General features: G+C 39.6%; 1 protein-coding gene across 1 annotated transcript in view; it reads left to right on the top strand.

Annotated features, from left to right (window-relative positions):
* The window catches only part of TAOK1 (TAO kinase 1), a 59,641-nt gene that overhangs the window by 25,823 nt on the left and 19,228 nt on the right, over window positions 1–14,590 (top strand). The window contains exons 2-9 of the mRNA XM_088533104.1: window positions 846–1,072; window positions 4,827–4,898; window positions 6,867–6,968; window positions 8,267–8,312; window positions 9,250–9,346; window positions 9,917–10,030; window positions 10,830–10,921; window positions 13,459–13,552. Of these exons, the coding sequence (XP_088389230.1) occupies window positions 941–1,072; window positions 4,827–4,898; window positions 6,867–6,968; window positions 8,267–8,312; window positions 9,250–9,346; window positions 9,917–10,030; window positions 10,830–10,921; window positions 13,459–13,552 (749 nt within the window). The 5' untranslated portion in view covers window positions 846–940. The remainder of the gene's footprint in view (window positions 1–845; window positions 1,073–4,826; window positions 4,899–6,866; window positions 6,969–8,266; window positions 8,313–9,249; window positions 9,347–9,916; window positions 10,031–10,829; window positions 10,922–13,458; window positions 13,553–14,590) is intronic.

The following is a 14,590-nucleotide window of genomic DNA, read 5'->3' as shown; positions in this document are numbered from 1 at the left end:
ATAATGTGCTATTACGATTAAAATGTGTGTTTGCATCTACTGAATCACAGGATGCACAGGTGTGGTATGTGGAGGTCGATAGCTCCTGTCTTAAATACTATTTCTTAAAAAAAATAAGAAAAAGAAAAAAAAAAAGAGGTGGGGAGTGTGAATAAGAATCTGAAGAGTGTTTTTTAGATAGACCTCTTGAATTTAGATATGAGAAAAGGCAGGAGGGACTAGGACTCAGTCATGGAAGGAGCAGCCATAAAGATTTCCCAGTGTGCGTGCTGAAATGAGTAAAAATTAGTCACTGCCTCCTTAGCTGGAACACAATTGCAGCAGAAGGAATGCAGAGCAGAATTAAGGAGAGGAAGATGTGGAACTAGTAAATGGAAGTGGCAGTTCGTACATGTCAAACTTAGACTGTATAGTTTGTCTTGCAAAGATCGTGGCATGCATGCAGTCGAGTAGTCCATTTAAAAGAAAAGAAAAATCCAGCTGATAATGTAACAGATGACACATGTAACTCTTCAAAGGAAAGATATTGAGGTATTCTTGGCTCACTAATGACAACCTGGTTGTCACTGCAGGTCGAGAGATTCTCTTGGTTTTCCTGTAGGTGACTGAGCGGTTGATGGAGGGCAGAATGTGGTCACAGGTTGTGTTTTGTCTCATTTGTTTTCTGTAGAAATGCCTGGCCAGTGTCACAGTTGGATTTTGATATTATCACCCCGATAGATTGTGTTGTTTTGTGCAACTGGGATTCTTGCTCTGGAAGCAGTGGAAACTGCTCTTCTGGGGCTTTGTTTCTGCCTCGTGGAGAGCGGGATAATCAGTGAAGGATTGCAATCTTTTCCTTGCAGTAATCCATGCTGAAGAGGCTCCATTCATACAGATGAACCAAGGGTTGAGGCAGCACTTTAAACCCAGATAGTCAGTCGGCTAACTGCCCAGCAGGATGCCATCGACCAGCCGAGCGGGCAGCCTGAAGGACCCCGAAATTGCAGAGCTCTTCTTCAAAGAAGATCCAGAAAAGCTCTTCACAGATCTCCGAGAGATTGGACATGGAAGCTTTGGAGCAGTTTATTTTGTAAGTAGCTTTGTGTTAGTTGTGCTTGTTTTTGTCTTCACACCCTGGACATTGACTGCTTGTACACAGTGAGAAAAAATAACTAATGTGGATCTGTTTGAATGGTCTTGGGGACAAGGATGCTTTTCTCGAGGTGTGCCTGCACAGCCTCACTCCATTCACAGATTTGGGGTACCTCTAAGTTGCTTGCAAGCAAACTGTGGGAAAAACTGGGAATTTGGTCCTTGCTTGGTAGCCTTATGCGTGTATGTTGCAAGTACAGATTTATCTGCAATTTAAAACTCATACTTCTACTCTGTCTGTGGTGGCTGGCAGCTCCTGGGCTGTGTGTCTCCTTATCAGCGCTTGTCCCTGCAGAGTGATTGAGCCCTCTGCAGCCTCGCATGCCCCACGGGTTCCCCTGAAGCCACCTTTGTGTTTGGCCACCTGAATGCTGGTGCTTTTGCTATCAGCTGCCCTGTCACATCCTTTCGTGCTGCAGGCACGAATACCAGCGTTCATCCCTATAAAGCTGCTTATTTGACACAAGCTCCTGGGCAGCAGAGATTTTCCCAGGCTGTGCGTGTAGCTGGAGGTGGGAAATTTCATGGTAACTTCATTTGCAGGTTGCTGGATGTTAACCTAAGTGCATACTGCAAGACCTTCATTAAAACCCCCTTTTCCTCAGAAAATCTTTTCTCATTTATAATTATGGGAGGTGTGGCCAAACCTGCCAGTTCTCCTTCAGAAAGCCATTTGTGTCAGTATTTTATGAGATGCCTATTCATTGTTAATAATTGCAGCAGACCATGTTGGGAACCTTCCAGCACAAATTTAATGCAGCACAGATGAACTAATTAGGAAAAGCTTCTTAATTTTGTTCCCTGCTTAAAACTATGAGCAGTCTGGGAACAGATCTGAGGGAGGAAAGTGTTTTCTAAAGAAACAGGACTCACCTGCGGTCCTTTACTTAATATAATTTATTCACTCTGGCGAAAGAGTGGATATAAAAGGAGAAATGATAAATCTGCCTTGCTGCTATGTGGAAATACTACTGAAGTTTTTCAGGACTACTGTATCTAACAACAGGACTAGTGAGCCACAGGGCTGTGCAAAGCTGGCAAAGGGCTAGAGAGAACCTCCCTACAAGTTGTAGGCTAATGGCTTTAGCAAACACGGGCAAGAAGCTGCATTTGCAGCGTCTGTTGACTGTCTTCCTAGTGTTTGTAAGGGCTGACTGCCCATTACCAGCTCCTTTTCCAAGCAGATAAGAAAGAAGAGGTTGTTAATGGTCTAAAATGGTGGAAAATAATTCAGTGTAGGCCAGCATTCACTAAAGAGCAGGTCTACCTCTTCTCCATTGAGATGTGGCAGAAAGTAAGTCACTTGCAAAAAGTATAAACAATCCACACTACCCCAATCCATGGGGCAGGGGATAATTCAGCCATGTAAGGGGGTGCTTCCTGCGAGGAAGATACATTGCTGGCTATTTATTATGTCTGTGTTCTGATACTTTACCCTATGAATTAAAAAAGTACAGAATCTTCTCACTGCTCCAGTTCCAAGACATCTCGAATGTGAAACTGTTCAACATACTTCACGTGTCAAGCATAAACTCAAAAATGAGAAAGGCAGCGTGGAAAGAGAAGTTCAGTGTAAATGAAGAAAGTAAAAATAAATTAGAGAAATTAGAGGAGGGTATATTTTGGATAGTTTTACAGAAGAAAAATGAACGTGGGAGGAATCTCTTAAATTTCTTAAACAAGGTTTGAATCCAACTAATGTAAACTATTAAACATTTTTTAATCAATGTGATATCAGATTATAATTAATAACTGTTTAAAAGCATGTTGCCACAGCTGATGTGCTTCACCTATTCTTTGCTCATGCAGCTCTTGTGTTACTGCACAAGTTGCTATAGTCACCTGATTTTGATCCTTTGTGTGGAGTTCTCAGAGGAAAGCAGGATATGTGCACAGAAATGTCTGTCATTTAAAAGAGCTTGGTTTGTTTGAATTGTTTAAATTAGCTGGCCTTGTGACATCTTCATATCTTTTGTCTAGGAACTGTCTTTTTTTAGCTGTTCAAGATCACAAGGAACATGGGGGGGCAGGAAAAGCCAACTAAGCTCCGTGGTTTTAGCAGCCCTGGCAGTCTTGGCCAGGGCGCTTCTCCTTTTGTCCAGCCATAGCAATGAGGAACTGTAGGTGTTATACAAAGAGTCTGTGACTGTTTGCCCTTTTGTTTGTTTGTTTGTGGGTTTTTTGTTTGTTTTCTTTTGGGGGGTTTTTGGTAAATACCGCTGCCAGTCTGCTTCATTGCATGCAGGCTGAATCTTTTTTTTATACATACATATAATAAATAGATGTGGGAATAATAAATAAATAAAACAAAAATCCTGAAATATTCAATTTTTTAAAATGCAGTTTTACTGTTAGTTATACTTTCCATTCTTTCCCTTTAGTGATCCCTGAGGCAGGGGCAATATGTTTATTGTATGTGATAATTGGCTAAGGCTGTTACTATTTTCCTCCTTGTTTCTGTCACTGAAAAAATCCCGCATTGGCAGAAAGTTCCTTTCTTTCTTTTATAATTGACATGAACTACTAGTTCACCTCATGGTTTTAGTTTCTTAGAAATTGCAAGTCTGGCACCTCGGAATCATTTTGGTATTATCCTTGCCCTGCTCCGTGCTCTGCAGTGTAATAATAGCTTTCATTTGACACAGGAAACCTACTGTACCGAAATACTGCAGATGGAGCAGAAGAATAACCCCACTCTTTTGTTACAGCTGTGCTCCTTCTGCTCTGCTATTCTGTTTGCTGGTTTATTTGCTGGCTGATTTGAATGTTTCAGAGCTTGCCTCTAAATAGTAAAGATCTAGGAGTTAGGATTGTATTCTTCCTTTTATCTCAAAACAAAATCCTCAAAATCTTTGTTCTATTGTAATATTAGCAAGAAGGTAGGAAAGATTCTCTCAAACAAAAGGAAAAGTCTTGGTTCAAGCTTGTCCTAAGGAAACTTGTTGAAATAAGGACCGACAGGGATTCTGGGAATCTTTAATGAATGGCAAAATTAAAATATTGACTGAAACGTTTTTACAAAAGATAGAGTCCTAGTACTTCAATAATCCATGCTCTGACAGACTGTATTTGATTAAACAGAAATCCTTAACTATCAGCATTTTCCTCAGTGCTGGGATGTACACAATTTGGATCTCTGTTGTCTGGCTTCGTGTCCCAGTTGATGGTGCTTATCAGAGACTCGGAGCTTGTTTCCTTGTCCACCACCCAGTGCTGCAGAAATTCCTAGCAGGAGGTTGGCTGGGATGCTGCTTGGGAGCATCATTTTTGCCAGGTGAAGTCACACCGTCCCTCTTCCTGCAAGGGCGAATGAGCCATCGCTTTGGAGCTAAATTAATCAGAACTTCTTGTCTTCTCTTATCTTAGGTGATTATCATCTGAAGTCAGGAAGTCTGCCTTTGAAGTGTGAAAAACACATTCGCTTGTTTTGCTGTATAAGCAGCAATGCTGTTGGACAGCAAAAAAAAAAAAATTAAATTGGAAGCTATGCTTTAGTCACAATTTCTAAGAGATAGCACATTCACCCCACTTACATGTTTACTTGATCCATGCTGGTTGGCTTTTGCAGAGAATTAAGGATTTCTTGCTGCTTTCTCTACAGACATAAATTCCTCTGTGTGTGTGTGTGTGTGTTTGGTTCCCATCATATTTAAGATGTGAATAAACTGATGCATCATGTTTTAATATTACAGGCACGTGATGTGCGCACCAATGAAGTGGTGGCCATCAAGAAAATGTCCTATAGTGGGAAGCAATCCAATGAGGTATGTGGAGCATCTTGTGCATTAAATCTGAACTCTTGCAGACACTTCTTGTATGGGATGATGTTGGTTAGCCTGGGCTGCACAGCTGCAGGGGTCTTTCCTATGGCAGCAAAGGTGAATGAGAGGACTGTGCAAATAACACCCATTTGTCCCTCTGTTTGCAGCGAAATTCTGCCTAGGCTCCTGTTGGAAAAGACACGTTGCTTTTGGATATACAAGACTGTTTTATGGGACCATTTAAATGTACAGAAAATAAATTAATATATTTGTGTTGGAGTTAAATTTTTTAAAAAAGGTCTTTTTTGCCCTTAAACATTCCATTCTATTTTTTTTTATTTTGCTGTTATTAATGAAGTAGTGAAAGATTCGGCAGGAATCTTGTTTGTATGAAGTAGTAAGGCAGAATGTCTCCTCCCCTGAAGTGACTCTGCTGATGAGGAGCTAAAACAAAAGCAAAGCAGCAAGAGTGAATGAATGAATTTGACAATCTGAACAGTAGCACAATTATAGAAGAACTGCCAGAGCTAGGGAATTGGGCAGTCTTTGAAGAGTTAGCTATAAAAGCAGGCCTCTGAGACTTAAACATTAAATGTTTTCATGGCCACCCCAGTTGTCTGGTTTTTCCTAGGACACTTAATAGAGATAATTGGTTTTATGCTTCAGATGTTTAAGTGCTAATATAGATTCTTGAAAACCCAGCGTGACTTGAAGTTGAGCAGCTTGTTTGCTATTATTTCTGGTAGTGACGTGTATCAGGTTGTGGAATCATGTTTTTAATAAAAGCAAGCATGTTGTTCAAGGCCCTTGTGGTTCCTGCCCTCCATTCTCTGTGTTCCACTCCAAGTATCAATTCTCCTCACTTTCTGCACATAACTTGTGCATATTGATCATCAACACAACAAGGAACTAACATATTATTTCCTTTCTGCGTGCATGTAGTGGGGGGTGATAGTGTCTTCAGCAATCCTAAATTCTAGCTTCACAGTTAAATCTGCTATACATGTGTCTATTTTGTCACTGCAATGGCTTGTTTAACCACGTACTGATGAAAGAATAATTTGTACCTACTACTTTGTCCTACTGTTTTAATTGCTATGAGCTATAAATACCACATTCACATGAAACAAACTGTGCATGCTTCAGAAATAGCTTTTGTTTGTCTTCAATGCTCATGTGTCTTTATTTTGAAGAAAATATTCAAACCAGGATTAAAACACTTTCTATTTTATTTCTGTATTTATTTTGTTCAGAAGTTTGCTAGTGTTATGATCTAGCCTATGTAAGTAACATTGATTAAGGACATTTCAGTATTATTTATATTTACTTAGTTTCATAATAAGATTTTTATCTTTCAGAGCAATGGTTCCTTATAAGTAAAGTACCTATCTCATTCCAAAAATAAGTGAGGGAATTTTATACTATGTAGTCCTGTGTTCTTAGTGTGATACTGAAGCTCTTTTAATTTCTTTTAAATTTCCTGCGTTCAGAAACGGAGAAATGTTACCAAAAACTTAATGTTTAGCAGCTGACAAATGGAGCCCCATCTGATGTAATGTAACTCATGGGGTAGATCTTTACGTCTTGCAGAGTAAGTGAGAGACAGCTGATCCTGCCAAAGGACACCTTTTGTCATCTGCATCTCTTGTGAGTTGGGATATGTTTGATTTGACAGCAGAAATGGCAGCCCTTAGAAAGGGATTGCTTCTTTTTTGAGGACTTGCTCAGGTATCACACGTTTACCATTGTATCCTATCCATACGTATAAATAAAGAATACTACATTGATAAGAGATCTTATTTTGGTAAGACTATTTTGTGAATCTGTTGAAGAGTAGAGCAGTGAACATCACAGTGTGCATGTCAGTTTAATTTCAAATCTTAAGATGGTTTCTGACTAAATAAACAAACATACTTCACCAAGAAAAATATGGTAACAGTTTTGTAAAGTCTTTCTATTTCTTTTCTACAGAAATGGCAGGATATTATTAAAGAAGTCAAGTTCCTCCAAAGAATAAAGCACCCTAACAGTATAGAATACAAAGGCTGTTATTTGCGGGAGCATACGGCATGGGTAAGCATCTACTGCGCTCTGCACTTGCCTTGGTTAAGGGCACTTTAAATAAAATATCTCCAGCTGCCTCTCAAAAGGCACCTGAGCATTTGCATGGCACAGACACACAGAAGTGTAGCCAAGGACTCAGCAGAACTGAGTGTAGTTTTTGGAAACAAGATTTGAGGAAATTTCCCCTTTCTTTTGCATACTGTGGTGATTTATACATTGTTATTTCAGTGTTTTTAGCTTGATGGATGGTTTATTTTTAAAAAAATCCTATCGGCAAAATATATATATATATATATATATCTCTGTCACAAGTGTGGCAGTTTCATTAGATACTTGCAGGTCGTGTAATGGCATATTTGGTGTGCTGCTGCATTCGTTAATGGTGACTCAGTAATTTACAGGACAACCGAATGTTTTCCAGAACTAAATGGTCAGTTGTATTTTTAACGGAACAGAAAAGTTTCATTAAAGTAAACCCTGAATTCCCACTAGGTACATGTATATAAAATAAGCAATGTAGTATGTAGCAGGTTATGGCTGAGTGCTGCCTTCCTTGGCAACTTTCTTACTAAAAACCTTACACAGGAAGGCTCTGCCAGCTTCAGTGGGAGCTCTCCCTGTGCGAGGTGTCAATATGACAGTGGCAGCATGGGGCTTTTATTATAAGTAATTGCATTGTTATGGCTGAGTTCTGTTGTTTTCCAGCAAAGTTGAGCTTACATCAAAAAATGTGTGTCTGTGTGGTTAGACCAGCAAATCTTTTTACGGTAGGGACAGTTTGTGCCAGCAAAAAAAAGTGCTTTTGTTGATACAGCATATGCCAGTTATCTGAGCAGGGTAAACCATATCAGCCAAGGCGCTTTTATGCTGTTATAACTAATCTGTGCTAGGATTTTTGCTTGTGTTGAGTAGTTGAAGGAAAAGCACATCAGAACTGGCATTGTCACGCTGGCAGAATTCTTCTAGAAGAGTTCCCTGTGCTTTAAAGGACATATTATTGTTTGTTTTGCTAAGCATATAAACATAACTTGCTACTTATGAATACAATATATTCTGCATATTTTTCCTCCTTTCCTCTTGTATAAGAGCTACATATCTAAGCATACAGAGCTTATAAGAAGGCAGTGTAGTCTACTCATAAAATGCTAACTTGGGATGAAGTTGTGTCCCTTCCTCTTCCTCACTGCTGGACATAGGGCAGGTTCAATGTAAATAACGTTGTATACACCACTGATAATCTAGAAATCTGGTAAACGTGTTTACTGATAACGACTTTCTAATAACTATTTTGATTTCTTCTCATACAGCTTGTTATGGAATATTGCTTAGGATCAGCCTCAGACTTATTAGAAGGTATGTCATGAACATTTATTTAATGAAAATTCAGAATCATTATACTGAAATAGGAGGTTGTAGAATCACTGAATTGTTCCTGAATATATGGTTTTATTTTGGGTCAGGGCTCCTGTATGAACAGTGACAGTAATTCAAAATCTCATAATATTCCCCTGTAGAATGTCAGCTTTCCTAGGTGTGTGGTTTATCTTTGTTTCATGTTATTTTAAAACAAGTTGTCAGTCAGCTATTTGTTTTCTTTTGAGTTTCTCCTGTCATGACAGTTCAAGATTTATTTCTGAAAACCTTTGCTGTTGATCCTAATTCTTACTAACAACTGTAGTCCTGCTGACTAAAATAGTTCTGCAGCAGTATTGGGGGTTTGTTCGATGAGGTCTTTTGTTAAATGGTTGTTTTTTTTATCAGGCTGCTTGAAGTGAACTTTTTTTTTTTTTTTTTTTTTTTTTTTTTTTAAGATATGTGTGTTTGGCCAGTAAGTTATCTCCTTTTCTTGCCAGAAGCATTTTAGGACAAAAGGCTGAGCTGCACAGGAGTCACTTGTATTGCAACAATTTATTAATCTGTGTGTGACTTGTCATGAAGTTCTAGGGTTTCAGATTTAACTATTTTAAAGAAAAACTGAATATTGAGTCTCAATGGGTATTTGGGAGAATGATCATGGAACTGATGAGAATGTAGTCTAAAATTGCAAGGTAGTCAGTCTCTTGTTTGATAGTAAATAGGTGCTGTGTTGCAGTTAGATTTTTATCTCGTTATAGAATGTGTGCTATGCAGTGAACTATTTCTAAACTGTACTTTTGATTCTCATGCTGGACCTAGTAAGATGAAAGTTTAGTTTTTTCTCTGTTTGTGCATTGTTAACGGCGCTCACTGCATGTTTGCAAGCTGCATTGTTTTCTTTAATATTGAATTTCAAATAAATTCTTTCCTTAAGTTCATAAAAAGCCATTGCAAGAAGTGGAAATAGCAGCAATTACCCATGGTGCTCTCCAGGGATTAGCATACTTGCATTCTCACAATATGATCCATAGGTAAGTGGTTATAGATTTGCTGTGTCACGCACTTGCAGGTAATTTACCTTGTTGATCGTATCCCCTTCATCATAAGTTTAATGTTTATAAGCAAATATTCTCTTCTTGCAGTGCCCATATGTTCCTGAATTAGTAATTTATAATAATATTAAAATACTAGCAAGCTGTGTATCTCCTTACGTAATATCTCTTACATCTGGTGTTCATAATTTCCATGGAAGCGCTTTGAAATAACTAAGCTTTTCCCTGCCTGATACGACGCGGTGCTGATTGCCCCTTGAAGCAGAAAATAGCAGGGCAGGCTGAGTGCACAGTTTACCTAAAACAGCTCCTAGCAACTTCGGTGCAAGGATTGCTCAGTAAAGGGGAAAAAATGCTAATATTTACACAAACAAAAGTTTTAAATGAAGATACATTTTGAGAAATGCACAAGTTGGACATGCAAATGTTCCTGATATTTAGAGTGTCTGCTGAATTTTAGTATGATCAATAGCACGTCTTGTAGTCTGTCCTGTGGAAGATGTGCTTTATTGGGCAGGAATAATACCAGCATTTGTGTTCTATAACCAGAGATATCAAGGCAGGAAACATCCTGCTGACAGAGCCCGGCCAGGTGAAGCTTGCTGACTTCGGATCTGCTTCCATAGCATCTCCTGCCAACTCCTTTGTGGGGACGCCATATTGGTGAGCTAAGTGTCCTGCACGTTTTTGGCTTTGCCATTAATGTGTCACTCACTGGGTGTTCAATGCACTTGAGCACTATTAGAAGAATTAGCTTTGTGATCCTCCAGGAGCTGTAGTGATAAAATGTCCTTTGCAAAAGCAAATAGGAATTGGGTTCTGCCTTCAAGAAATTGTGATTCTGTGTATTTACTCTTCACAAAAAGTCATAAAAATATTTTGCTGTTCTACTTGCTCTGACTTTTAAGTGTTACAGAGGTGGGATTTAATTATCGATAATATATTTTAACCACTCTCCCCAGTGGTCTTAGCAATTCGTATATTCTCACCGTGTCTGGCTGTTGAAATAACTGCAGTGTTTTTTCTTTCATAGGAAAGGCCAGGTTCATTGAGCAAACCCCTTTGCAGATCCCTTGTATGCTTTTGATCTCTTGCACCTAATCTGTGCTGTTTACACAACTGCATGCTATAATTACTTCACCAGAGCCGGCCAGCCAGCTAAACTGTTGGAAAGGTGGGAGGGCCGAAGGTGGTAACTCATAAACTGAGTTGGGCAAAGCCCAAGAAAACACTGTGCAGGCTCTTTATAGGCTTGTACTAGTGTGGGTGCCCAGCTGTGTGGCATTTTAATGGTTATCCACATAAGAACTGGTCTTTGTTCACAGTAACCTGTGTTCATGCTTGATATCTTGGCGGAATGCTTTGCTTATGGTAGATGGAATTAGGGAAATTCACTGAAATGCTGATGTTGATGGTATGTTTCAATGCACAGAATTTTATGAGCGCCTATTTCCTATTTTAGGATGGCCCCAGAAGTAATTTTAGCCATGGATGAAGGGCAATATGATGGCAAAGTAGATGTTTGGTCTCTTGGAATTACCTGTATTGAGTTAGGTAAGTTATTTTCTTTCAAAATTATAGAATTGCTTTATTTAATATGTAGAACTTACTCTACACTTGAATTCAAAAGAATATCCATGCTTCCTTCCCTCTCTGATTTCTTTGGGATTGAAATTTTGGAGAAGAGGGCTAAATGAGTTCCCCAGAATTCAAGACCAAATCTCCAGTTTGATATTGATTGAATTATGTTTTTATTACGCGAAGCAAAAGATCTATACAAAAAAAAAAGCCAAATGCCATCACTAGAGGTGTTCACATTCTGTGGTTGAGGTAATTAACTTTTAAACTGAAAAAGTCTTGTGGAACAGCCTTAGAAATCAACTATTAAAACTACCAATGTGAAAAAAGATTTAGTGGTAAAATGGTGATATTGTTTGCATTTAAATTTGGGAAATACCGAAGACTTCTATTGCTCTGAAGTTTAAGACAGCTTCATAGCTATGTTCAGTGTATGTTGTCATATGCTATTACGTTTGGCAGGAAAATCTCTTAAGAAAAGTTTGAAATGATCCAGTTTTTGAAGTGTTAACTCTTAGAGGAGGGTAGGAGGGGAGGATAACATCGCCGTTAGAACAGACTCCTTAAAGCAAAACGTCGGCTTAAAAGGGCTCTATTAGCATGGCATTTTATGTAAAAGTGATGTGTAATGTTTTCTTGGGACACAAATACACTCAGTAAAGCACAGCTGAGATTCACTTGGTAGGCAAAATGCAGCACTCGAGCCGCTTCGCTCCAAGTTCCTCTTGGGATGGTGAGGTTGGCTCCTGCTCCTGTACCTGAGGCTGTCCTGCCATCCTTGTCACCTCCTATTGCCCGTGCTCCAAAACAGCCTTGACGGAGCAGCCTGCCGGCGCAGCGCGCTCCCGGGAACACGCTAATCCATGTGAACTGCACAGTTTAGCTAAAAATGCCGTCTGGCATTCCAAACTGTCAACTTCATTTTCTTCCAGGACGTGAAATAGATTCTTGCTTCAGAGCAGTGATTTTTTTTTGCTTTTCCCCTCCTTGCCAATATAAAGCGGTCGGAGGGGTGTGACTGTCGTGCCGGGCTCCCGCTCCGCGCGCGCTCGGGCGATTTGGCGGCGCGGCGGCTCCAGGAATGCACTGAGCTCATGGCGACCGCACCCCCGGGCGCCTTGCTGCACGCTGCATTCCTGCAATATGAAGCGCTCGGCCTGGCCCAGCACTTGTAGCTTGCTGGGAGGTGAGACTGGGTCAGGACAGTAGAGCATTTTAAGCTGGATCTGTGCGGTTATCCAATTCAGGATGGGTTGATTAAACGGGGAAAGAAGGCAGGGGAAAGAGGTGTCTACTAGTCTTCTATAACTTCATCTAATGAATGGCCCTGTTGAGGACTCCCTGTTACTGTTTTCTGAAGCTTGTGTGTTTTATTCAGGTGAGTTAAGAGAGCAAAGATAAGGAGAACAGCTATTTTAAATAGCTTAATGGATAATCAGTCCAGGCTCAAGCAGACACAAGTGGTTATCTGACAGATTAGAGCAGAGGAGGTAAACTGCTACATTTCAGCAAAGGTTTAACTCCTCAATTTGCCAATTCAGATGAATTTGTGGGAATAATCTGTTCTCTAATGTTGATGAGTTAACCACAATCTCTGATATTTAGGTTATTGCAAAATATTTGATAAAAAAGAAATCCTGAGTTTGCATTAGTCACAGTTCAAAACTGAGAAGCAGAATGAGAGCCTGGGATTGTGGGATACTTTTTTATTTTTCTTCCCCTCCCTGTTTGCTTTTTTCCAGGAAGGAGAGTTTTTCTGTTGCATTTCCACTTGGTGTAAGAATGTCCTTACAGCTTGAGCAGTTTCTCTGCCCTGTTTATAGGGAGGCTGCACTTTATAGGTTTCCCCTATAAACATTCTGATGAAGCTTCAATTCTGTTGTTCCAGTGCTGTGTCAGTCTATAGGAGTAACACAAGCTTGAAAGAGAGAAGAGCCAAAGAGAATGTGACTCTCCAAATAATATTCAGAGTCAGCCTGCGCCCGACTTCCTGCCTCTGTGCTTAGTCAGTTAAGTGCAAGTCGGTGGCTGTTGCAACCCGCTTGTGCTTCATCAATGCTGCCTTACAAGAGCTGGGTGTTTGTTAGGTTTTAAGCAACTAGTTCAAAAAAAAGGAGAACAAGGAAAAAAGAAGGGACAAAAAGCAAACCAAGAGCACTTAGTGGCTACGCACTGAGTATAGAGCTTATTGTTAACTTGCTCCTATTTTAGTACATTAAAATGAGTCAGAGGACTCAACTATGATAAACCACGTAATTTAAAAGCTCGAGAGGACAAGGCATTTGATCTTCCGAGCGCTTTCATCTTCTGCAGTGGAGGAACTGATGGTATAGGACATACGCCAACATATCTATCTGATTGCAGGGTAGGGTTGGTCTGGGGCTCTGTGTGCAGGCAATGGTGATTTTGCTGATGGGATTTCTTTTTAAAGGGATGCAAATTAAATAAAAATTAAAAAATGGGAGAAGCACGAGGCTATCTGCTATATAAAAATTGTTTTCTTTTGTGTGTAGCGGAAAGGAAGCCTCCTTTGTTTAATATGAACGCAATGAGTGCCTTATATCACATAGCGCAGAATGAATCCCCTACTCTACAGTCTAATGAATGGTGAGTATTGCTGGGGGAGGAATGTTGTAGGGAATTGCTATAAATGGAGTGCTTTGTCGTGCAGAGCTCCTGAAATGGCTGGATTCCTATTGGAAAGATGTGGAAGGTTGTTATTAGGTTCGCTGTACGTTTCATATACAAAATTGACCAATCACTAAATATGTTTTTTAGACTCTAGAATATAGTAGGAAATAGAAAAAGTTCTTGAAAGATGCTGCAATAAATTCAGTTCATGGGTCAGCAAGCTTTAGAAGCTCAAAGGCTAACCTAGGAAGTGTTTTTAGTGTTTTTTTATCACAAACCACACTGTCAGTTGTTAAATCTTTGTTGTTGGATTATAGCTTGCAAGATAAAGATGTTGCTTGTGTGTGGCAAATTTGTCCTGCATAAACTTCAGAAGCGTAAAGCATCGTAGTAACACTTTGTGCCTCCCAGTTTTGAAGACTTTCTTTAGAAACAGTCATTGCAGTAAACTAATGTAAAAAAAAAATCAAAATTCTGATTTTTGAGCAATAATCCTAGGTTTCTTATATAATACATTCGGCCATATTTTTTTTAAAAAAAATCTCTACTTCTGAAATATTTGCATTAGGCTATTTCACACCCTCATGCTTGACAAAACATGTAATGCTTTAAATGCATTTTATGCATTTTTGTGATTATAAAATGAAAGAATTTAACTTACTGAAACAATTACAGTAGCAACACTCTAAATCGTGTGTTGGAGGAGGGATGATGTTGAGAAATAAAACCTGTTCGACTGACCTACTGCCACATTCAGAGTGTAATCATGTCCTTCTCAAAACTTCTGTTCAGAGAAAGAAAGGGCAAAATACATAATTTTCTCTTGCAGAGGGAGAGAGGTTTTTCCTGAACAAATCATGGCCTTAAGTCTTACCCCTGGCAGCTTGCACAACAGCATGGAAGTTTTGTCTGAGGGGCCAAAGGCATTTCAAGAACTGTGTGTTAATTCACTCGGAGGATGAAACACCTGCCCAAAGCAGCCAGCATGGGCGGGAGGGCCCGATCAGCCCTTGA

The sequence above is a fragment of the Tinamus guttatus genome, unplaced genomic scaffold (assembly GCF_059628265.1).
Source record: "Tinamus guttatus ecotype Peru unplaced genomic scaffold, ASM5962826v1 Tinamus_guttatus_pri_ptg000480l, whole genome shotgun sequence".
Lineage (NCBI taxonomy): Eukaryota > Metazoa > Chordata > Aves > Tinamiformes > Tinamidae > Tinamus > Tinamus guttatus.
Note: the sequence above shows the minus strand (reverse complement) of the source record. Positions and strands in the feature narration are given on the sequence as shown.